Here is a 25869-nt window from a genome sequence, read left to right as displayed (position 1 = left end):
TTCAAACCTTGATTTTTTTCTCTTTTTTAACTGCTTCCCACAATACTACTCTTCTCAAATTAATAATTTTAGTAGTAGAAAAATTAGAAAAGCTGTATAAAGGCAAAGTTGTGTCTGTCTGTAAAAATTTTGTTAAGCTTGTCAGATGACTGATAAAATATAGAAAAATATGTTGTGAAAGCAAATATGTTCGAGTGGAGACAGCTTGGAGTTAACTGATTATTTTTCAAAGTAGTTACTGCATTTTTGAAGTATTTTCATTTTTCACATACCTCAGCAGGTAATATAAGATAATTTGGTAACTGAAGAATTTATTGGGATAGGCTGCTTTATAGAAAACTTAGGTTCATTGGACTTTTTCCTGCTTAGAAATGAAGAGAAATGAGATTGTTTCATTAGTGTCATAAACAGCTTGGTGATGTGTCTGTTCAGGATTCATTTCTTACTCTGCTTGAAGCTTTTAAGAGCATGCAGAATGTGGCTGCAGCTCCTTCCTTTTGTTTTGGGCTGTAAGAGTATCTTCCATATTCTCTTACACTATTGATGCTGTTGTCTAAGTGTGTTTATTGGTCTTACAATATCTTCAAAAGATTCTCTGATTTATTTGAAGGACTTATACAGTTCAGGAAAACAAATTTTAGAAGCAATATATGTTTCATTTATGGATAACGACACACACAGATATCTACATCTTAAGACTTGTCACAAACCAGCTAGTATACAACATTTTATTATTTGATAGTTGTCTCTAAAGCTGAAATGCAGTTGATGAGCTTGTTTTTTAAGTCATATGAATGAAGAGATGTCTTCATGCTGTCTCCTTTGTTTCCCCATTAATGGTAATGTTAATGTGGTTCCAGTTGTTCTCACTGCATAGGAGAGGATATTTCATGTATCTTAGACTTGAAAGAAGACAGATCCAGTAATGCCCTCCTACCCGTTGCTTGTCTGTCAGTCATTTTAGTATCCTTTGATTATGTAAGACCCATCTCTGCTAGCTGTTACCGTTAATGTGTCTTTCCATCCTTTGGTCTTCTAACAAAAACTTCCCTGAGCTGCCCAGTTGCACTGAAGCATGCCTGATGGCCTGCAGGCAGCTTAATGGAAGTTCCTTTATGTTCTGACAGACAGATGGAAATCCATGTATTTTTCCAGTATCATATTTAGCTTAAAACAACTGCTGGAAGTACAGTTCTAGCAGTCTTTTGTATATGATTTGTAATATTTTAATAGCTTTTATGTGTAGCATTCAAATGCTAATAAGCAAATGCAAATTATATTGTGTGTGACTACACATCATCCTTCTTGTCTTTGAAGGGCACAAATGTTTTTTTTTTAAACAGCAAGCTCAGTGTTAGCCAGCAGTGTACCCTGACAGCATCCTGGGCTGTATTAGCAGGAGAATAGTCAAGACATCAGGGGATGTCCAGTTTTGGGACATCCAAGACAAGTAACATAATGATAAACTAGAGTCAATCTAGTGGAGGGCCACCAGAATGGTCAGGGCTGGAGCACTTGCCCCTTGAGAAGAGGCTGAGAAGGGTGTTTGTTCAGTCTGTCCACTAGGGCACCTAACGGCAGTGCCCCCGGTGCCTACAAGGAGGTCACCAGGAAGATGGAGCCAGGCCCTGCACAGCAGGTCATGGTAGGAGGATGAGAGAACATCAGTTGAAACAGGAGATTCCGACTTGGTATAAGGAAAAACTTTTTCACTGCAGCAAAGCATTACTGTGGGCAGTCTCCATCCTTGGGAGTTTTCAAGACCCAAATGGCTAAAGCTTTGAGCAACCTGATCTGATTTCATAGCTGACCTTGCTCTGAACAAGATGTTGGACTAGATACCACCTGAAATCCCTTCCAACCTGAATTATTTAATAATTCTGTTTTGCATTTGCATTGTTGAGATCTTATTTTTAAGGGGTGATTTTACTGGGGAATAAATGGAAGACTATGCAGCAATAAGTTGGCCTCCCATATTTAAATTTTGCTTATTTCTTAAGTCACTGCAAACACCGAGACTCTCCGTTACATTAATTCTTGGGGGAGAAATTGCTTTGCTGTCCATCATTGCTAACTGTAGCACTTTTAGGAACACATCCTTGGCAGATAACAAGGTATGCCTGTACTTTGAACTCTGCTTATCAGGAAATCAAACCTGTGATGTGTGATATAAAGGACATACCAATCATTTGCTAAATTATGGCAGTTTGAACCCTAACCTTCTGACCTGCTCTGCCAGACTTTCAGTGGGGAAAATGGAGGGGGAGAGCAGTCTCTCTGCTGATAGAGTAGTTACATGTATCTTTTCTTTTTCAGATGTCAGAGGAGCTTTGTCTGATGGTCTGTCTCCCAGTTAGCCCTATCTCAAAAGATTTGTCCCTACTTTCTCATTTCTCTCCCTGTCCTTTTCTGGGAAGCTTCAGTGATGACATTTCCTTTTCTTATTTTTTCATTGCTGATCATCCAAAAAGCTCCTCTTTTCATCACTGTGTAGTTTTTAGTTTTTTTAGTTTAGAATTTTAGTATTGTTGTTATTAATTACATACAAGTGACACTTGTGGAATTAAGAACTTAAAAATCTCTATGTTCATTTCTAACTGTTTTAAGGAGGTATATGGCACTCCAAACATTTTTCTTCTGTTTGTAGCTGTCTGTGTTTTTAGTGCTTTTTAGATTTTATTTATTGAAAGGAGAAAGATATTTCAGTATTGCTGTTGTCAATCATTTCACATTGACTTTTTCCCTTTTTGCATTAATGGAATTAAAAATCATAGAGTATTTACCTTTTATTAAGTATGTATTTACATCTGAAAGTATCTTAATGAATTTCCTATTAAATCAGAGGAACAGCAGCATATACAACAAAAGACAACAAATGCTATTGTGGAAGGTAGAGGATAAGATTGCTGATACATATTTAAGTTTCTTCTTAAACAGCGTGGAATTTTTTATGTTTCTAATGTGTAAAATGTGACTTGAATTTCATGATTTGGACTGTTATCTTTGTTACTCTTTCAGTCTCTGAGTTTACTGCAAAAGTTTTATCAAAGTCGTGTGAGATGGTTAATTGCCTTTTGCTCAGTAGTATTTTGTTTATAGGACTACGACATGTCTGTATACCCATTTCATGACCCATAATATTCTTTCAAAATATCTTTGCAATGCAATTTCAATTTTCTGGTTTTTAATTTTAATAAATTGCTTATGCAACCTAGTTTGTAAAAAGAGTAGCAAAGGGAAAGGATTGGAGAGAAAAGTATATGCAATTTACAGATCAATGTGTTCACAATGCAAATCATGTAAATGAATAGAAAAGGTAACAAACTTTGTCAACATGAACATTCAGAGAGTTATTTCCTTGACTCACCTTCCCCTTGTTCGTTTACAGTTTAGATTTGACCAATATGTGTATGTCAGAAGTTTTCAGTAGCTTCTTTTCGGTGTCTGCAGAGGTTTAAAGTTTGTGACTTAAGGTATTTAAAAAAAAAATTAGTCAAAACGTCTACTAGCTTTAGCAAGGAAGGTTTTATAATTTCTTTCAGAGTTTGGGTTTTGTCTATATGTGTGTATACTTAGCTATGCACATGCGTATTTGCATGCATTATTCTTTTTTCACGGTGACAGCGCTAGTGTGGATTGATTAATTAAAGAAAAAGAAAAAAGTCTATTCCCTGGAGAGGACCTACAGCATATTGGGAATATTGACTGATTGTTTACCTCAGTTTCACGTAAATTTGGTAGTTTAGTCATAGTTATGTCAAGTTTCTTTCTTTAATTATCAATCTTACATTTGTTTCAGCTACTATCGTGAAAAATTACTGCTCTAGAACATTCAGTGAAGGGAATGTATGCAAAAATGCTAAGGGCCAGTTGTGAGCTGAGAGGGTCAGTAACGCTACATCAAAATGTATTTGAGCCATGTAAAGTAAAACTACATGCACATATTGGCACTCTGAAAACTCCCTGAATACTGAATTAGCCTAGCAAGTAATAATCACTCTATCCAGAATCACAATAAAGACCTGAAAACATTTATGTTGATTTAACTGCATATCTGATGAAAAACAACTTCTGTGACTAGTGGGAGTGGAGAGTTTTAAAAGATACATTTTTGTGTGTTTTATCCAAGAGAAAAAACCAATTCAAGCAACAGTTTCAGAGTCTTCGTGTAACTGTTGACTCTGATTTCTTAGTTTGCTTAAGCAATGAAGAACAATGTTTGCAGTGCAATAATAAAAATGTAATGAGCAATTTCTGTAGCTTCCGATATCTCCCAAATCTGTTCAGGTATGTTTCATCCACTACAATAGCAATTTACTTCAATTATATTCCAGGAATACAAATAATACTATTATTAAAGAATATTGTCATGGAGTAATAATATTTCTGGAAAAGCTAATACTTGGTTTAAGGAGGTAAATTGTTGAATCATTATTGAAATTGTATGGTAGCTTAAAAAAATAATTATGAACAGCAGAAAAAAATTATCAAGCCAGACAATTCTAAGTGTATGTTACTGTCGTGGTTTAACCCCAGCCAGCAACTAAGCACCACACAGCTGCTCGCTCACTCCCCCCACCCCAGTGGGATGGGGGAGAGAATCGGAAGGGGGACAGTCAGAAAACTCGTGGGTTGAAATAAGAACAGTTTAATAATTGAAGTAAATTGAAATAGAATAGTAGTAGTAGTAATAACATAATATAATAATAATATACAAAGCAAGTGATACACTATACAATTGGCTCACCACCCGCCGATCAATGCCCAGCGCGTCCCCAAGCAGTGATCGCTGCCCCCTGGCCAACTCTCCCCAGTTTGTATACTGGGCATGACGTCATACGGTATGGAATAGCCCTTTGGCCAGTCTGGATCAGCTGTCCTGGCTGTGCCCCCTCCCAGCTTCTTGTGCACCGGGCCAAGCATGGGAAGCTAAAAACTCCTTGACTGGTGTAAGCACTACTTAGCAACAACTAAAACATCAGCGTGTTATCAACTTTATTCTCATGCTAAATCCAAAACACAGCATTATACTAGCTACTAGGAAGAAAAATTAACGCTATCCCAGCTGAAACCAGGACAGTTACAAATTCAAAATTTAGTATAGAGTAATATTAAAAGTTTATGCTTTTCTTTTTTTAGTGTTTTATAGCAAGGAAGTTGCTGGCATTTTCTTCATTGAGGTCTGTTGTATATTTCTCATATCAAAACCTCTCACAGTTACAATTCAAGTTAATTTTTTTCTATACTAATCAATATACATTATTGGGGGATAAGTCTCTCTACTATTCCTTGCCTTTTTGTTGATTTAGTACAAAACTCAGCTTTGTAAACATGGCAATTTTTTCAAGGGCTGAAGTAAACCATGAAATAAAAATATTGGTTGAATAAAGTTAATGGTTTGGGATGCCAAGAGAAACCAAACAGAGAATAGTGTGCACAGAAAATGTGACTAAAGACATAATATGAGGATTTAATAAATATACTTCAGGTATTTTGCTCTTGGATTAAAATATGTACAATAGACAAAACCATATTGCAGAGCAAGGATCCTTTTCAATCTGTCACTTCAAAGCATTTTTTTTTTTAAATTGAAGTATTTATCTGTTTGAGCAAAGATGTCATTTAGGCAATGAGAAATCTAATCATGCGTATTCTGCTTCTTGTCCAGATGTGTGTTCCACCTCAGTTCAGCATGTTTCCCGTACTTTCAAGATTGGAGACTTTTGCCATTTTACGTGCTAGTCCACACAGATGCAAAAGATAGCTTTGTGCAGTGTATTGAGGCTGTGCCAGAAACAATAGAACTGTTCAGCTTCTTCTGACTGCTTTTGGCTTGAGGTAGAGCTGCTGGTGTCTGAATCCTTTAGCTTGGCTATGTTTCTCTTTTAAATTGTTGTCCTATACTTAGGAGAATTCTATGAAGCTATTTCCTTTGGTATCTCTTCACTAGGCTTCAGAGAACTCATTTAATAGCCTTCCTGTTTGAAGAAGAGGAATCTTTTCTCTTTCTTTGGGGTTATTTTGAAGTTTTATTCAAGGGATCTTGTGAGGTGATAATTTCCATTTTTGTATTCACAAACTAGATACCTCTGTGCCTACATCTCCTGAAATACCTGATCTGGCAGGTATTCTCTGACCAACCATGTAGACTGATGATTTCTGTGTTTCATGTTTGTACAGTTTTTCATAGATTTAGACTTCATCATCCACAGAAATGTAAATGAGAACACAAGGATATACATCTTGACTAAGATGTACAGGCAAAGAGAAAAGCAACTACCATTAGACTCCTAAAAATTACCGGCGTGACTCTGTTCTCCTATTTATGTATCTAAAAACAGCTTTTGAGGAGAAAACAGTGGAATTGTATCCCATTCCTTATTATAAGCTTATTGGTTTCTTCAGATCCTTTCTTTTTGTTAAGGATGCTGTTATTAATATCTCTATACTGATAAAGATCAGTTAGGTTATTTTAATAGATTTTGTGTTTATTTCATTGAATTAAATAACGAAAGAGTTAACTCAGTCAAGATGCTGATTACTTAAACCAAGTAATAATAGTCTAGGCCAGTGACTGAGCAAACTAAGCATGCATCAGCAGCACTGAATTAACACAGAGCAGCAACCACATCCTGTTTCATTTTTAAAAAAAGCATGACAGGAGTTGCTCATCTTTTTTACAGTAGCCCAAAAGTAAGCACGCACTTTCAGGAAGTGTAAGACTGGATTCAATGTCCCATCAGAGCTCCAGGCCTGAGATAAAACTCCCTAGTGAAGGTTTATTACGAAACTCTCATGGCTGAAATATAACTCCCAAGCACAGGCTAGGCTGAAGCAGTCTCTACCATTACTGTTGAAGCTGTGTCTCGGTGCAGGAGCAAATCTTAAGTTCCACAGGGTCAGAGTCAAATAAAAGGAAGCATAATTGCGTAGTCCAGAGACAAGGAAACAAAGATGAATTTCAGTCCCTGCCAGTCAGCATGATTTAGCAGATATATCTAAAGCAGACTTATCTTTTGTAATGTTCATTCTTCCAGCTCTTAAAAGAGATGGAACACTCATCGTGCTAATTAGGTCACTCTAGCTGTCCTAGTGGAATAAACACAAAGATAAGCAGCTACCTTTATAGTAACTCATCAAGATGTGCCTTTTATATGTATATTCTACAACCCCACCTTTAACTTTGCTCTTTACCAGTTGTGTTACAGGTTAGTGAGATCTGTGCTGCAGCTAACCGGGTTCTTTCTCTGGCGTAAGGCATAAGTATACATGGGAAGTATGCATGTTCTCATCGGACGCTGCAGGGAAGAGTGTCCAATCTAGTGTACGCTAGGCATTAGTCTAGTTAGGTTAGAAAGACGACATGGGTTCTACATACTGAAGAACTCTGCTTATTGCATAGGTAATTTTGGGTTTAGGTGTCCTGAAACCTACAGGTAGTGTAAAACAGCTGTTTATCTTGCTGAATCTGGACGTTTGGAACTAGCACTTCCTACAAACTGCAAAATAGTGTGGAAGTGTTGCCTCTAAGGAAGTTGTTTTGACAGAATGAGGATGAGAGGCCAGTACATAACAAATGCTTAGAATGCTGCAAAACACAAAAATCTGCTTTGAAGCAAGCAGCTTTAAACAAAGCTTCTAAGCTTTCTCTCTCAAACAGATTTTACTAAACCACATTTAAAAGTACTGTATGTTTAATTACTTGATACGAAGCAAATGTAACATCTGGCAAGAACTTGCATGTTAAATAGTGTTTACCCTTTAGCATTTAAGCTATATGTTTCTGGATTTTTTTTTTAAACAATCTAAAACAGGACTACTGTGCTGAAAAAATTCTCAGCATGTTATTTAGGGAAAACAAATTTTAAGTGAAAACTATTTCAGCAAACAAATTTTTCATTGTTTAAACAATTTGTAGATGGCATGCTTCATCTTCTGTTTAATCATTATACTCAGAGCTTTTTTTTCTTTGGTTGGAGGTATTTAAATTTGTTGTTACTAAGTGCATTGTTATGTTAGTCCAGATTAGAAATAATTTAACATATTTGATAGACATTAATGAAGCAATAAATGGTACAACAGACTGAAAATGCCTATAAAGTTAGTGTAACAATCTTCGTAAAATACGTGTGTTTAAATGAAGAACGACAGTTTTCTTACCGATTTTGTAGTGAATATTAAAACAGACTTTCCATTTATGAAACCAGCTAGATACATGACGCACCAGACTTACATTCAGCGCCTCAGAAGCTAAACAATGAAAGCATTTGAAACTAAGGATCAGAGTTCCTACATTTTCAGTTACTTAGTGGGTAGCGTGTGAACTCAATTCATGGGAAATTTTTGATTGCTCAGAAACAAGCCAACCAGTTTTTAGTAGCAAGGATCAAAAAGACAACCAGTGAAAACAAGATCCTTTGAGTGCTCATGTTTGAACTGGAGTCTCACAGTTTGCCAGATGTATGGACAGCGTATGTGCAGTCTGTAACACGACTGAATTTAATTCAGGCCGATCTAGACTGCTATTACTCCTTCTGTGTGACTCCAAGTAGAGTAAGAGTAAGGAAAATTCTGTTCTGTGCTTTTATACTTAGATTTGGGCTCTTTGGAAGTGAGGAAGCCTTAACAGCCAGACTCCGGTGCAAAAGATGAGGAAGTTAAACTGGGATTTGAAACTCATGGTGAAAGAAGTATGGGTAGGATTTGATGAAGGATGTCAAACTGTGTGGGTGATACAGGAATAGAGAGAAAGAAAACCAGCAGTTGGAAGGTATGGTATAAGACAGGTATGGAAACTGAATAGGCTAGGAACACAAGTGAGAAGAGAAAACAGATGCCTCGAGTAGAAAGAATGAAAATAGAATTGGAAATCAGGAGAAATCTGGGCTGGCGCTGGGACAGAGAGGGAGGAGGGAGGAACATTAGAGGACATGTTGGGGCTGGAAGTGGGAGATTTGCAATAGGACAGGTTAGGGAGGAAATGTTAGTAGCATTTAGGTTTCTCTGCAAATTTGGCACTAAACCAAAGCACAGACATTTGTACAAATAGGAGAGTATACTGTAATTACTCTAAAGATCTTAGATCTGGAACTGACCCGTCTGTGGAGTCAGGATGATTTCACAACTTACAGGGTGTTTTCCATTTTTAAACTTGAAAGTCATGTCTAAAATGTATCCTAACAAGCCTTAGGTTGGTAATATCAAGTTTGCAAAATTAGAAAGGGTTGGCGTTGTGTTTTGTATAATCTTGGTAGAACTTCCTTTGGAAGATTTATTATTTCATGGTATTTACTTGCTTGGCATTCTTTCCTATTAACAAGCTTAATACTAGGATTTGCTACTTCTTGAATGCTTAATTTTACAAATTTTTTGTCTTCAAATGTACTTCATTATGGATGTCCTCTATCTGGACTTCCGTAAGGCCTTTGACATGGTCCCCCACAACATCCTTCTCTCTAAACTGGAGAGGTATGGATTTGACAGATGGACTGTTCAGTGGATGAGGAATTGGTTGGATGGTCGCATCCAGAGGGTAGTGGTCAATGGCTCAATGCCCAGATGCACATCGGTGACAAGTGGTGTCCCTCAGGGGTCCGTACTGGGACCTGTACTGTTTAATATCTTTATCAATGACATAGACATGGGGGGTCCAGTGCACCCTCAGCAAGTTTGCAGATGACACCAAGCTGAGCGGTGCAGTTGACACACCTGAGGGACAGGATGCCATCCAGAGGGACCTGGACAAGCTTGAGAAGTGGGTCTGTGTGAACCTCATGAGCTTCAACAAGGCCAAGTGCAAGGTCCTGCACCTGGGTCAGGGTAATCCCCAGTATCAGTACAGGCTGGGCTATGAAGGGATTGAGAGCAGCCCTGCGGAGAAGGACTTGGGGGTACTGGTGGATGAAAAGCTGGAGGTGAGCCAGCAATGTGTGCTCACAGCCCAGAAAGCCAGCCCTATCCTGGGCCGCATCACAAGCGTGGCCAGCAGGTCGAGGGAGGGGATTCTGCCCCTCTGCTCCGCTCTGGTGAGACCCCACCTGCAGTACTGCATCCAGCTCTAGAGTCCTCAGCACAGGAAAGACATGGACCTGCTGGAGCGGGTCCAGAGGAGGGCCACAAAAATGATCAGAGGGCTGGAACACCTCTGCTATGAGGAAAGGCTGAAAGAGCTGGGGTTGTTCAGCCTGGAGAAGAGAAGGCTGTGGGGAGACCTTATTGTGGCCTTTCAGTACTTAAAGGGGGCTTCTAAGAAAGATGGGGACAGACTTTTTAATAGGGCCTGTAGTGACAGGACAAGGGGTAATGGTTTATAACTAAAAGAAGGTAGATTCAGACTAGATATAAGAAAGAGATTTTTCACAATGAGGGTGGTGAAACACTGGAACGGGTTGCCCAGAGAGGTGGTAGATGCCCCATCCCTGGAAACATTCAAGGTCAGGTTGGATGGGGCTCTGAGCAACCTGATCCAGTTGAAGATGTCCCTGCCCATTGCAGGGGGGTTGGACTGGATGGCCTTTAAAGGTCCCTTCCAACCCAAACTATTCTGTGATTAATTGTTCAGTTATTGAGGAGTACTGCCGTACATCTCAGTTTCTGTCAATGGGATAGAAAAGGGTAAAAGACAGAGTCTATTTCTGTTAGGTAAAAACAGATTAGAGTTTCTATCTCAGTACTTATGGGATGCTTATAAGAAGTTGGAAATGTTAAGTGAATCTCACATTACACACATATATGATAGAAATCTTTGAATATCAGTATTAGATTAGGCTGTGCTGGATGTCTCTTGTAGTTCCTCCATTCAAAAAACAGTTGTCTGCCATACTTTCTTCAGTATACAGACTACATGACTTTACCATGAAATCTTTCAGTTTACTCTCATTGTATGCAGATTTGGAAAAGTTATTGAATCATTATCCACCATTTGCAAAAACAGACTCCTCTGATAGAAGAATCTTAAAACCATCCTTACAAACCAGAGTTTAAGTCCCTCTCTGAATATTCTGTATCCTACTTTACTGTAGAAATAACCTTTTTGATAACCATTTTGTCACTCTGCTTTAGCAAAGTTCAGGCATTATTGACTGGTGATCCTAACAGCACAGAGACATAATGAAGTTGAGACCTCATTCCGGATTATTCTTACATTTTTTTTTCCATTTTTTCATTAGTTCAATCTGTAATTTCCCTTTCATTCCCAACCCTCATTTTTCTGTGAGACAAAAACCTTTACTCTTTCACTGTATCAAGTTTGCGAAAATTTCTTGATGGAGAAAAATCCTGTACACCCGTATTCTACTATTTTTTTCAATAATAGTAGTATTAAAGCATAGGGCGGTTTTGTTTTCTCTTGTTTTCCCTTGGAGACCATCTAGGCAGGTTAAGGAATGTATTTTGACATTGTGTTACATGACTGTACACACATGCGCGCACACACACTTGTGCTGAAATAGTAGCCAATAAACCAGAGATACTATCTTGCCAAGTAAAAGGAAATATGACAAAGAAACTCTTAATGGTGCTACAGTGGAGGAGTTACTAGTGAGCTCAACAGTGTAGTAAGGTCAAAAGAAAACTGACTCTTCATAACCTTAGCAGTACAAAACAGATCATGCACATGTAAGCTACCTCAAATTTCCAAAATACAAAGTAAAAAATTTTGTTTCTGAAGTTACTGTTCATGAGTGGCTTGATAAGCGTGCTCTGGAAGCACCCAGCTGATTGAGTAGACTTACAAAATCCTCAGAGAACTATGGACTTCTCTGGAAGGTATAGAAAGGAAGTACAGAGAAGTATGCATAGCCTGTGTTTATACATGTTTCCAGTGTGTACAGTGTACAGAACAGATCACTGAACCTCAAACTAATTCAAGGTCTGAAGCAGTCTACAGGAAGGCATTGCTATTTATTTTGTGTAAAGGCAGAAGATATGAATTTGTTGTTGAAAGTCAATAAATATGACTTGTGACTTGTAGATAAATTTCATTTGTGTGTTGCATTGCACATCAGTTGGCTGGATGACACGTGTTTTTGTGAAGGCTTACGCATTTTGGAACAAAACAGTCTTCCCAGGATTGTAAACAACGTATATAGCAGAACAGATTTAGTGGCATGCCTGCAGCCAATCATGTACAAAGTGTGGAGAATGTAAGAGTGCTGAAACTATTTCTGTGTGGTAAAATGAAAACAGGAACATACAGTCAGGGAGAAGTGATGAAATACTTAAAGTATCAGCACTTGAAAAGCATCCTCAAGCAAAATTGACAGCAGTAGTCAATAACCAGATAGATAATTGGCATTTAGCAGTTTGAGTGCAGTTACTCTGAGAACAAATGTCATACTACTGAAAAAGAAAAATGTTTTTAAAAGAGCGACCTTTTCATGAGCTCAGTAGGCAGAATTTCCAATCTCTGCTCACACAGCTTGTGTGGGAACAATCTCATTCATGCGTTGGACTGTTTACTCATACACAGATGTCTACAGAGTGATTATAAAGGGCATCATAATGACACCTGTTTGTTCAAGTCAATTCCAGTGAAAATTGCTTCCTCTTTGTGCCCTAGAAACATTCCTACATCTGAAATCCTCAGGGAAAATATCTGAAGTAATCCCCTTGTTTTTGTTAAATGCTCTCAATCCCACCTAAAGATCAGGTGCTAAATAGGGTGGAATTGTATTGCAACTGCTATTTGACAAATGACAGCTAACATAACAGCCGTGCTGGGTTAGAGTAGAGGTTTATCTGGCATTCTAACAATTTGTTGTTAAGTGACTTCTGTGTGAGAAGTACCATCTTCTTTAATAGTTGTCAAAGGATTTCTCTGCTGAGTTTATTCAGTATCCTCTTGAGTAAGTGTTAATTTTTAGCATCCACAACATCTTATGGTAAGGAATTTCACAGCTTTCATGTGTGAAGAACGACTTCTGTTTGTTTTCATTCTGCATCTGCTAGCTTTATTAGATGCCTTCTCATTCATCTGTTGGAAAATACAGTGAATAATTGATTCCTATTCTCATGCTCTGTGCCACTCAGAATGTTAAAGGCCTCTCTTATTTCTCCACTTTCCTTACACCATCTCTTTTCTAAGCTGTAGAGTCCTAACTTGTTGAAGTAATTCCTTCCACACAGTGCAACTGTAGAAATGCATGATGCTGCTGGTTGTCAAAGGTAGTCCTTGGTATCCTTCTCTGATGCTTTACCAGTTCTATTAGATTCCTTGTGAGGTAAGGTACTAGAATGGTAGTCAGCATTCAGTATGCAGGCAACAGCATGGAATTGTAAAGTGACGTGATTCCTATATTTTCTCTATTGCTTTCACAGTAATTCCCAAAATGTTGGTTTTGACCATTATTTAAAACTGAGCTGAAGTTTTCATGGATTTGTCTAGTATAACCTCAAGATTGTGAATGAAAACCGTCAGCTAGGAGTTCATCATTTTATGTATGTGGTTAGGATCATTTTTACAAGCTGTGATTTCCTTTGAATTTCATATGTTATTTAATGCTAATATTCATAAGGTTTTCTACTGTTCTTCACATCACCCTCATTTTCTACAGTCCAATAATTTAATATTCTGTCAGCAAACGTTTTTTACCTCCCTTTTTTAGAGTGTCTGTTAAGTATAATGAGTAGAATGAATGAAGTCCACTTCTAAGTGGAATATTATCTGTCACCTATAATTACCTTCTAGTGATATTCTCAAAAATATACTTTGTTTCTGCTTTTTGAGAAGGACCTGTGGTTCTGAATGACTGTGGAAATTAATACACCATTGTGGTCTGATGTTTCTTCGTATCTTTGGGTATGGGAAAAAGCAGTGTAGCTGATATCGATGATATCCCAAAGGGATATCCCAAGGGATGCGCCACTGATACCACTGATGTCTAATAGCACTTTTCCCTATTGGGTGTAACATGTGGTAGTGAAGATGGGAGACAACATCTCCTTAGTATCTCTCCCATGAAAAGACTTCAGTGCATACATTTGCATACCAAGAAAGAGATTCACATTGATCTAACATTTTTAAAAAATAAGGTGTCCTGTAAAGTCATTGTCATTTGATTGTGCATTAACCACATGTTCAGAAAAGCCGTGGACTGAGTTCTCCATGTACTGTGTTTTGTTGTAGTATTGAATTTTCCTAATGATGTTTCAAATACAGGTTACAATAGTTAGATAATAATATTAATACTTATTAAACTCTTAAAAATACTGTAATAATTTCTGAAATGTATACCTGTGATGAATAGGACTAGCATGTATTCTATGTTTGTTTATTTTTGAATCATCAAAACTTGTTTTTTTCTTTTTTTCTGTTTTCTTTTAGGTATAGACAAATGCAGCTTGGCACAGAAAGCAAAGTAGCTGAACTTCTTCACCAAAGTAAGTTAAAGTCCTTTGAAAGTGAACATGTTCAACTCATGCAACAAGAAACAGCTAAGAATCTTTCACAGTGCCAAATGGAATGTGAAAAATATCAGAGAAAGTTGGAGGTATGTTATATAAAGAGACACTTTGCAGGGCATTACATAGTTGTTTTCAATTAGAATTTGAAATGGAAAAGTGTGGGGAAAAAGGTAGCAAAGAACATACATGGCTGAATTAGATTCCCCACCAAATTTTGCTGAAGCAGAATCTAATGACAAAGCTTATTAAGTTTGACCAGTTCAGTGGAAAACAAGACTTAGGGGAGAGGAAGAAGGCAAAACAATCTCTCACGGAGGGATGTTGAAGATAGTACCTCATTTATGTGAGGTATAGATATACTTGTATCACAAAGCTGTTTATGTCAGTCTGTGTGATTATTGTATGGAAACAAGACAGTTGTACTAGAACAGTTATGGTAAATTCACTATCGTTATGAAAAGCTAGGATTTGTAGTAGCATTGTTACGTAATAAAAATACCTTTTATTGATACATAATTCTGGAACAAATTTTTACAGCTAAAGAAGTCAAGGAGAGCATGGTGTATACAACATTGAAAAGACCTAGCATTGCTAATCCTGTCGTGGTGGGTTGACCTCGGCCAGTTGCCAGACACCTACCCAGATGCTCTCTCAATCCCCCTCCTCAAAAGGGCAGGGGGGTAAATAAGCTGAAAAAGCTCATCAGTTGATATAAAGATAGGGAGATCACTTACCAGATACCATCATGGGCAAAGCAGACTTGACCTGTGGAAAATTAATTTCACTTACTACCAATTGAAATAGATTTGGGTGGTGAGAAGCAAAGACAAAAACTAAAACATCTTTTCCCACCCCTTTCTCTTCTGGGTTTAACTTCCCTCCTTTATTTCTGACTCCTGTACCTCCCCCTCCCTGAAGAGCGCAGGGAGAGATGGGGAATGGGGGCTGAGGTCAGTCCATAACAGCTCCTCTCTCCTGCTCCTTCCTCCTCACGCTTTTACACTGCTCCAGTGTGGATCCTCCATGGGCTGCAGCTTCCTTCAGGAGAAAATCTGCTCCTACTTGGGCTCTCCACACATTACAGTTCCTTCAGGGCATGTCCACCTGCTCCAGCATGGAGTACTCTATGGGCTGCAGTGGTGGATATCTACTCTGGCATGGTCTTTCATGGTCTGCAGGAGGACAACCTGCTTCACCATGGTCTTCTCCATAGGCTGCAAGGGAATCTCTGCTCTGGTACCTGGAGCACCTCCTCCCCTCCTTCTCTCACCTTGGTGTCTGCACCAAGGCTGTTTCTCACACTTTTTTCCCTCACTCCTCACTGCCATGCAGCACTTTTGTCCTTTCTTAAATACATTTTCCTCGAGGTGCCACCGTGTTGGCTGCTGGGCTCAACTGTGCCCCGCTGTGGGTCTGTTTGAACCGGCTGTGTCCAGCACAGGGCAGCCCTGGCCTCTCCTCACAGAGGCCCAAGCAGCGCCCTGCTGCCAACACCTGGGCACCTGCACGCAATGCACCTATTTAGATAGACAGAGTTGAATGACTTGGACCTTTTTATCTCTACAAGCTTAGAAGTTATTATCTTTCAAACACATACTTTCCAAAATGTATCATATCCTTTTCACCTATTTTAGTATTGGTAAGGTGTCCAGTATTTAGCAGAGCAAACTTACTTTAAAACAAAATTTAGTCACTTACGCGAAGTTAATCCCAAAATCATATCACTGAGTTCAGTTTGTGAGATTTAAATGAGATTGGCAGTGTGTCTAAAACGAACGTCAGGATACAAACTGGACAGGACAGAATAAAAACCTTTTTTCCAAGTGCCAGCTATGGTAGCCTTCATTTTTTGGAGAACGATGCTGTTCTTCGAGTCCTTGCATTTCTAGTGCTGAACCTGCCTAGGGTGCTTATGAAAAGGAACTATAGAGTGGAAACAGAATTAGAGAGTTTTAGATAAAATGTAATTTCTTGTTTTTTCTGTATTGGGACATTCAGATCCTGGCTGATGAGATTAGTTGTGGTCACGAGCACTGGGAGTGCCAGTTTTGCTAGACTTTGACGTTGCTAAACAGATTTTTAATTGCACAGACATGTCTAAAATTTGTGAAGATAGTTAAATTTGAGTTATATTTCCTTTTTCTTTGTGGATATTTATTTGATCTGAATAACATCTTGAATATTTGGCATTCAGTTCTACTAACACTTTTGGCACTTCCTTTTCTCTTTAGAGAGACGCTTTGAAACCAGTGCTCTTTCATTAAGAAATGTTCTTGCAGAATTTAAATATTTGATGTCTGAAGCTTTTACTTTTGTTCCTTCTGACTGAATTCTTAATTTTTTAATTTCCTTTCTTAGATATAGTATCAATGTACTATGGGTTTTTTCTTACCCTTCTTATAGGATATTGATCTTAATTAATAGTGTAGTCATTAGTATCTTGCAGCTCAGCTACAGCTGCTTTGTTGACCAACTCTTTGTTTTTATTTGGATTTCAGAATAGAGTAGTTTCTCTTCTTCTGCATGCTAAAACTAGGAAACAGATGGTTTATATGTTGCCAGATTTTAACCTATACATTTATTCTTCTGTGACACTAGACCAATCTTTTTATATTCGAGTGGCTTGTTTCTCTGAGCATTGTGCATTCTTTAGTATTTTCGATAGTGAATCTGGTATTACTGCTGTATACTATGCATATATGTTTTTCTGTATCTCAAGATCTATATTCAGTTGTCATTTTGAATGTTTGAGATTTTTATTTGGGAAGTTATTAATAAACTTAGCTACAGTACTACTTGGTTATTACTTTACCGGTTTTGGTAGGGGTTTTTCTGTGAAGCATGTAGATTACTACTTTACTTACCAAGGGTTTTTTTTTTTTTATTCCATTTGGTTTTATAATATTTATGTTGTCAATATTGTTTTCTATTTTCAAGCACTATATCAAGCTTTAGTTCTTATATGGAACTTCGTAACTTTTTCTTTCGAATATGTGCTTTTTTGTTTAAGCTTAGTGGATTAAGTATTTACATTAGTCCTGAAGGTTAATGGCATGTTACCTTTCAGTAATAAGTAAATAATAAGAATCTGGTATATCTTAAATACCAAATTTTGATATTCGTGCATTTACCATTCTGTAAAGGAACCTTCTTTTTTTAAATTGATAACTGAAATCTGAATCCAACAAAAATAAATGCATTTACACTGTTTTGACTGCTGTGTATTAATTTTTTTAGCTGTTACTTTACTTTTCCTAACTCTCCTTTAAAATTCTTGTAGCTTTTTCAGAGAAAGATTCTTAGAATTACTGAGGCCTTAGGAGGTAGGCATAAGTGATATGACCTGAGAGTTTAATCTGTGCAAGATAATACACTTGAAAAAATAACTGCTTTTAAAAGTATTTTAATCTTTCCTGTGTAAAAGTTAGATCAAATATTCAGTATCATACATTTTATATGTATTATATTTTGCCTCTTTCATAAATAGCTGTAATGCTGAATTCCTGATCTTTCCATTATTCATTCTCACAGGTGCTTACTAAGGAATTTTATAGTCTTCAGTCTTCTAGTGAAACACGCATTATTGAACTTCAAACACAGAATTCTGAGTTTCAAGCAAGGCTAGATACTTATGAAAAACTTGAAAAAGAGCTCGATGAGATAATATTGCAGACAGCAGAAAGTAAGTTCTGTCACAAATTATATTCTATCTGTAGGTGTTTCTGGCATTATGACAAGATGTCTTGTTTCTCATGGCACTTAGAAAGTATTACAGTGCCTGTCATTCTCCTTCCTTATGCCTGACAATTAAGATGCAGTAATTATTTTGATAGAAAATATTAATGACAGGTTTCTAAACGTATTTGTAAATATGTATCAAATAAACATGAACTTAGACATATGGATATTTAAAATCATCTCAGTGTTCCTTTTTCCCTCATTTCTCTCTTTCATATTCTAATCATCCATTATAATTAGATATGTTTTTTAGGATTCTCCTATTATTTAAGTATCTTTTGAATACCAGGGACCCCTCTTTGTTGGCAGACAATTATAGGTTTCATAATACAGTACAGTGATTAATGTGAATTTTTTAATGATTGGGGGGGGGAAGCTCTTCCTTGTGTTGAATTAATAATAATTAGACATTAAGTAGTTGCTTGTGGCAGATCAGTCTGTTCCAAGTACTAAACCCTGGATTAAATTCAGGCCTGATTACTCTTGAAAATTTTTGTCTCTGGTTGGCAAAAATAACAATACCTGTTTTCAAACACAGCAAAATTCCTGTGAAATCTCTCTTGATTTGATTCTCAGCCTAAATGAATCCACAAAGTAATTTCTAATTTGAAACTAAGACTCTAATCTTGAAGTCTTTTAGCCTGTGTATAAACAGAGTAGCACATTTTAAGATTTCAAACTAATTCATATATATTCTTGGCCTTTTCTCTTTCTTTGCTCCTCCAAAAAATAATCACAATTTATAAATAATGTTTTCCAGGTAGAAGATCATTGCATAAGTTTTATATATAAACAACAGTGTAGAGCAAAGTATGTATTACTGGGATGCAGTGATGTCAGGGTATCTTTAGTAATTTAACTGTACATACATACTTTATTAATTTTATGCACTGCAGCTTGTACTTGTTAGAATGGCATGACCACCCAAAGGTTCCAGTCTGACCATAAGCATGTTTGCTATATACATGCTTCTGTTTTAGTCAGTAACATGTTTTTTGAAGTGTGTGTGTGTGTGTGTGTGTATATATATATATATATACATAAACTTGCCTAAGGAGTATTTATGTATTAATAAAGAATTTTTGGACCTTACCTTCATTTTTCCAAGGAGGAGGTAGAGTTCAGAATGCTGGTTTTTGTTCACACTGATTTACATTTTCTTATGCATCTTAGGACGGCAGTAAAGTTTTTTACAGAACTAAATAATTCTTAACTTCTTCTTAAATATGTATTTTAATTACAATTTATATTCTGTGCTACAGAATATGACTTAAAGAAATGAAAGTTTACAAATGGACTGTTCTGTTAAAATATAATGACTTTATTTTCTGATTTTGTTGGAGAGAAAAAAGGGAGTTATAGTTCAATATTATTTCAATATACTTTCTATTTAATAACTAACATTGTTTGGTTTTTCTTACTATTATTATAGTGTATTTGATATTGAAAGTTAGGATTAATACTAATTAAGACTGAATTCCAGCACCAAGGTGAACTTCTGAGGAAAATCAGCAGAAATAAAAGTATTTCTTTTTTAAAAACACCATACTTCCCTCTGTGTCTCAAATTATGTCCTGGTATTTACATGTCATAAATAGCTAAAAGTAGAAAAATAGTTGAAAGAAAGGAAATATAATTATTTTTCAAATTTAATGTGTTCTGGAAATACTCCAGTCTATCCTTCAGAGAACACAATTTGTGTGGAAGACAATTAGAATTTTCTATGGACATTAGTGAGAATAAGATTTTACTCTTCAGTCCTGTGGTCACTTCTGTCTATTTCAATATCATGTAATATTTTTTTTCTTATCCTTGAGTTATGAAGCCTCTGCTGTTTTACAGTATTTGGGGGTGCTGGTGGGCATTGGGTTCTCTGCACTTTTTAATAAACTGTGTATTTGCACATGTGAGATGGCTTTTGTCATATAATCGTGTAAGTTTTTGTTTTTTCCTTTGGAGAATGTGCATGTGGAAGAGATCACTGAATTGTGAGTGTTATTCCCTCATCATTATGCCTCAATTTATTAATATTGAAATAACATGAAACAGCCTATTCAGGAAACTATCAAGAATTTATGTAGCCACTCCTTACAGCATCTGAGTGGTTTCCACATGAATAACAATAGTAAACGTTCTTGGCATTTGTCTGTCCTTCCTTTTCAGGGTAAAATCTTCACTTTGGGATATTTTTGTTGTAGATTAGTTCTTTGATTTTTCTTGCTTCCATTGGTTGGTATCTTTTTAAGAAAAAAGTTGAACCTATCTGTATCCTCACGATGGCACTTTTTTTGCTAAGTAGTGTAAAAAACTCGTTAATAAGTGTCTCCTAATTTGTAAAACGTATATTTTATACCACAAAGTCAGGTGAAGAGCCTGGAAAGACAGAAAAGAAGATAAGAGAAGCACAAATTGATACTGAACATTACTTTGGCTTGATATCTACCACATGTACAATTTTTTTTGTGTTTGTCTTCACGATCTGACATTTATAAGGACAATACTGACAGGGCAAGATCTTACAGACATTTTTGTGAGACATACAACACTGAATTTGTAACCAAAAAGAAGGATTACGACAAAGGCAGGTTACATTATTTTTTATTTTTTTCTGAGCCAGAAGTATTTAAGGCACTGGAAAACTCGCCGTTATAACTAAGACAGCCTTGAAAGTCTGAAGTTCTGGTGCCTTTGTACTGCCATCTCAGTAAACGTTTTCTGTCATACTCACTGGAATTTCTGTATTGTTTTTCGTGTAACTAGATATGCGACTTATCACAAGTGCTCTACTAGAGGCTTTTCTCTTTCTCAATGTATTTTAAGAATCCTTGTTTAAAATAGCATTAAAAGGGTATTAGACAAGTGAGGAAAGAAGCTATAGCGTTGTGCAAGTTGTTGAGAGGAGAAGGTATTTCTGATTTTGAGCACTTGAGCATTAGGAAAGATGAGTCAGATAGGACTGTCACATCATTTGCTAAATTTGTTTCTCCTGTTCCCAACTACTTGATTCATCAAAGCTGTTGTGTGGTGCCTGGGCTGGTGTTCACTTGTGCTCCCTCTCTCTCTCACACCCCTGCTGCTCCCCCTTTCCCTTTGTCCCCCTTTTTCCCTCCTCTCTGTCTCCCTCTCTATGCCCCTGCCTACCTCCCACACACACACACTTTTTTTCTGTTTTTCTGTTTTTCTGTTTTTCTGTTTTTCTGTTTTTCTGTTTTTCTGTTTTTCTGTTTTTCTGTTTTTCTTTCCCCCCCCCCCCTCTTTTCCCTGGCCCACTTTATCTTACAGGAGAGAGGAAACCTGAATTACATGAGGTGAAATATTAAAATCTGTACATGTTTTAATCTTGCTGCTATTGGGATTTCTTTTCAAAGCAATACCAATGTGTTTTAAATCTTTAGAAATACGTTTTCAGAAATTAATCACCTATGGAGGCAGAGATTATTTTGAATATTTTTACTTTGCATAAACATAAGAATCTCCTTCTTGCCCTTCTCTGAAGATAGGTATGGCATGTATTTTCCTCAGGTTATCAGAGATTTCTGATCACCACAGTCTTTCAAAAATGATAGTGAGCAGCCTCACAGTGACATCAGCTCCCTCAGCAACCTTGGATATATCCCTTCTGGTCCTATGGACTTATGTCCAGTCGGCTTAAGCACTCCCTAATTTTATCTTCCTCTACTTCCTCATGTATGCACAGAAAATGAGTTACTTAGGAAAAAAAAAAACCTAAGCAACCTAACCCTGTACTGCTGAATTAAATTTACACTATTAGTGTATATTTGGTGACTACACCAATAAAATGAATATTCAAGGACACTGAACTCTTTTCCTTTACTTTCATATTACACAAGTCTTATGCTAATCAGAAAAATAAACAGTGAAAAGCCTGCCAGTGTTTTAAGAAATTAATGTACGGCACTGTATTAATGCTAATTGTGAATAAAATTGTTCCATTGAAGTCCGGAAGGTTACACCAACTGAAAATCTAGCTTCTAGGAAAATGTTTGTGCGTGTGTATAATTATAAATAGAATTGCTTAGAAGTTTGTAAGTTCTTGCACTGTAATTATGTTCTTCAACAGTACCTTTCTGCATTTTTTTGCAGTGGAAAATGAAGTTGAAGCTGAAAGGGTTCTCTTCTCCTATGGGTATGGTGCTAATGTTCCTACAACAGCCAAAAGACGACTAAAGCAAAGGTAAAAAAGTGCCTTCTGAATTTACCTGTTCAAGATAAAGTAAATGAAGATATGTGCATTATGTTTTGTCTTAGAATCCAGCCAGTTTGATTAACATAAAGTTTTTTTTTAATGACTTAAGTATACAGAAATAGAATGAAGACTAGGACCTGTTAATGTCGTTGATGCATATAAATGAGCATATACATATTTTTCTAGGTCATTTTAAGATGTTTTTTCCTTGCCTTTCAGAAAGATGCATTTTAATTGTATAAAACTAAACAGCTGTAAAAACAGACTAGTTACATTGTTTACATTTATATAATAGGAAAAAAGTTTTTAATACCCTAAAAATGATTGTATGTAATTGTAACAAAAACACATCTGTCAGGAAATTAAGAAGGCCAAGGTTTCAGAGCATCACTATTCCATCTTTACAAATACAGGATCTGATTCCTGTTATTTTTCTTGTTTGCTCTGATACCATTTGATCAATAGATAAAAATGATGTGTAGGCTGAATAACGTACCTCTTGATCATAGTCATTTTTAAATAATAAATTTATATTATCCATTGTCTTTAAGAAATAATAGTGACATTTGAATGGCTCATTGTGAGCATAAAGGCTACAACTCACTGTGAAGTATAGGGAATGTGGATTTATTTATAATATTTTTAAACTGTGACCACAGCAAAACTTTTCCTGTTGTTCAAAATATGTATAGATAGTATAAAAAGAAAACATAACCTAATAGTAGAATCATGGAGTAGTGGGATAATTTAGGTTGGAAGGAATATGTGGAGGTCAGCAAGGTCCAACACCATGCTCAGAGCAAATCCAATTGTTCAAGAGCTTGTCCAGCTAAGTTTTCATTTTCCCTATGGATAGAGATGCCACATCCTTCACAATATCAGGTCAGAGTAATTGTGGGTTTTTTTGCCCAGAATCCTGTCTCCAGCCTAGCAGAGGAGGCACCACAATTAGGATGGTCATTCTCCAAGAATTAGACTCATTCCTTGCACTTTGAGTGTGCCTACAATTTGCTCAAATGCAGGAAAGTCAACTGCGTAGTTCGTGTTAGTGGTAGACTTTCACCATGCTGTCTTCTACCAAAATGAGAAACTCCACCATCATTGGTAGACACACAAAGAAGAATATAATGACAGGGCAAACATGTACCATAGCTTCACAGTGTACATTTCTAGCATTCAGGAGCTGGAAGTGCAGTTTTTGTCATGTATAGCTGTTTTCTACTACAAATATTTGTTTAGTTGGTTTTGTCCTCTTAACCCCCACCTTCTCCATGACAAAGAATATTTAACATCGAAAGTTACTGATGAGAATTAAGGGCAAATGATGGTCTGTTCATGTTTGCAACAAAGATTTATGGGCCACATAGTATTTATTCTGTCTTTTATATTTGTTTTTTAAGTAAGAGTTGTCGATATGATTGTCAATCAGATTAGACCTGTTATGCACTGAGTTACGTATTGCTGACAGAAATCATAAAGATTTTATGTAGTACTTAACTTTGGCATGTCTTAATTTGCTCTTTCACGTTTTTAAGCCTCTTCAGATTGTTTCCTTCTAAGACTTCTTTTTATATTGCATACAATTCAAGAAGAAAAATAAAAGGGGGACGCATGCACACACAAAAAACTCCATAACCCTGTTGCATGTCTGTTTTAGGAGACTGTTGAGAGTTCTATAGCATCATTTCCTAAAGCTTCAGTTCCTTTGTCCTCTGTCGATAGTTTGGGAACTTTTCTGAGTTTCAGCTTAGATCCTTCTTTTTCCCCACCTTATTAGATTCAGTTTAGATTATTTACATATAAAGGAATTCTGCTAAATCACCTTTGAATGGTGAATCTGATGATCAATAAGCCAGGATTTCAGATGTGCTTAGAAGTAGCTCTATCAGAATGCCTCATATACTCCTCTTTTGTTTCAAAAGGCATTGGCAGATAAAGCTGATTTCATCCTTCATAATGGTGTTGGAGACTTCATAGACTTTCTTTATCTTTTAAAATTAAGAAGATTAAAACAGCCATAAAACTCTGTGTATGGTTTACCTGCTGCTGTTCTGACTCAAGGAAAACTGCCATGCAGAAAATGTGTGTGATGCCTTTGGCTCCCTAAGCTTTAGAGCAACATCTCTGTGATACCAACTTCTATGTTTAGAGCCATTAAAGAAACACAGATAAGTTTTCTGCTCTATGGGATTGCTTAAAGAAAGAGAATCTATTACAAATGTGAATAATCTTCTTTTTGGAGTCCGCTACCTGCTCTTTAATTCCAGACATATGGGATCCTAAATGAAGAGCTCTTATGCATGCACTTCAGTTTCTGAAACTTTATACAAAACCACCTACTCAAGCATAGTGCATTGTGGGGTCTATACCTCTTTGCCTACTTGCCAGAAACAACTATTTCATTACTTCGGACGTAGGCACCATACGCCCATACTAGTAAATTAAACATGCCTGGGAACATTCTGAAGCATCGAGACCAACTGGCATGTAGTAGCCCACTTCCATAAAACTAAGCTCTCAGTGTAGGTTAGCTGCATGTGAACTACGTATTGGCAATGATTGTTTGCCCATGCTAACTCTTCAGCTATGCCTGGGAACTCTTTGGGAGAGTGTTAATGAGTAAATGCCAGAATACTACCAAGAACACTCCAGTGGTTTGCTGACAATAACCTACCCCATTCTTGAGTACTGTGTAATTTTCTAATATAGTTGGAATCAAAGTTTTCCAGAGTAAGATGTCTTTGCAGATCAGTCCCTTTGTCCCTTTGCTTTAAATTTAAACTAGTCAAAAAAACATTGACAAGCATACTTGAAAGATGTACTTGTGTTTATCCTTAAATACTTGCAAATTCAGGTCAAGCTCACTGAGTAGTTGTAGCTGGGAAAATTATGATGGGCTACATTCCCAGAGTTTCCATGGGAAGGTATCCATGTTTGCCCTTGCACTCTAATAGCTAATGTATAAGATCCCTAAATAGAGATATCAGAGAAGTGGTTCATTTCTCTTTTGTACCAGATGAGATCTTAACACACATCTCATATCTCCTAAATATAAATCCAAATAAGTAGTTTGGAGAATTGATTTCTCTTTTTCTCAGTTATTGCTTACACGGTCTAATGCTCCTTGTAGGAGGAACTGAGAGAACCAGCCTCTTAGTGAATGCTGTTGAGAATTTCAGGTAATTCCTCTCATACAAGGCAAAAGTAAAATATTGTCTGTATGAAAGGGTAAGTTTATAACACAGGTGAAGAATATTAAGACTTATGCCAAAAATAAAAGCATATTCCCTTTTACTGAGGAGAAGGTGGAGGTTATGGTTCAAATTTTCAGAGAAAATGTATACACTCATCTAGCTTTGCATAGTCTAAGCCTCAGCTTAAGGGTAAATATAATCTCCCTGTCGGTCTGCTTTAGACCACTTACACTCTTACAGATTCAGTATCATGGTCAAGAACTGGATAACACTTTGCTATCCATTATTTGGAGACTAACAGTCTTACATTTCCAGTTTATGGATGGA

At 36.8% G+C, this 25869-nt stretch overlaps 1 protein-coding gene across 4 annotated transcripts in view; it reads left to right on the top strand.

The window, feature by feature from the left end:
* Positions 1–25869, top strand: part of PIBF1 (progesterone immunomodulatory binding factor 1) — a 125569-nt gene that overhangs the window by 60348 nt on the left and 39352 nt on the right. For all 4 annotated transcript variants that reach the window (XM_087758096.1, XM_087758094.1, XM_087758095.1 and 1 more), the window contains exons 11-13: positions 14324–14489; positions 17935–18085; positions 22246–22336. In XM_087758096.1, the coding sequence (XP_087614222.1) occupies positions 14324–14489; positions 17935–18085; positions 22246–22336 (408 nt within the window). The remainder of the gene's footprint in view (positions 1–14323; positions 14490–17934; positions 18086–22245; positions 22337–25869) is intronic.

Source organism: Nipponia nippon, unplaced genomic scaffold (genome assembly GCF_047370975.1).
Source record: "Nipponia nippon isolate SJK-2023a ecotype South Korea unplaced genomic scaffold, ASM4737097v1 scaffold_2, whole genome shotgun sequence".
In the NCBI taxonomy this organism is placed as follows: Eukaryota; Metazoa; Chordata; class Aves; order Pelecaniformes; family Threskiornithidae; genus Nipponia; species Nipponia nippon.
Note: the sequence above shows the minus strand (reverse complement) of the source record. Positions and strands in the feature narration are given on the sequence as shown.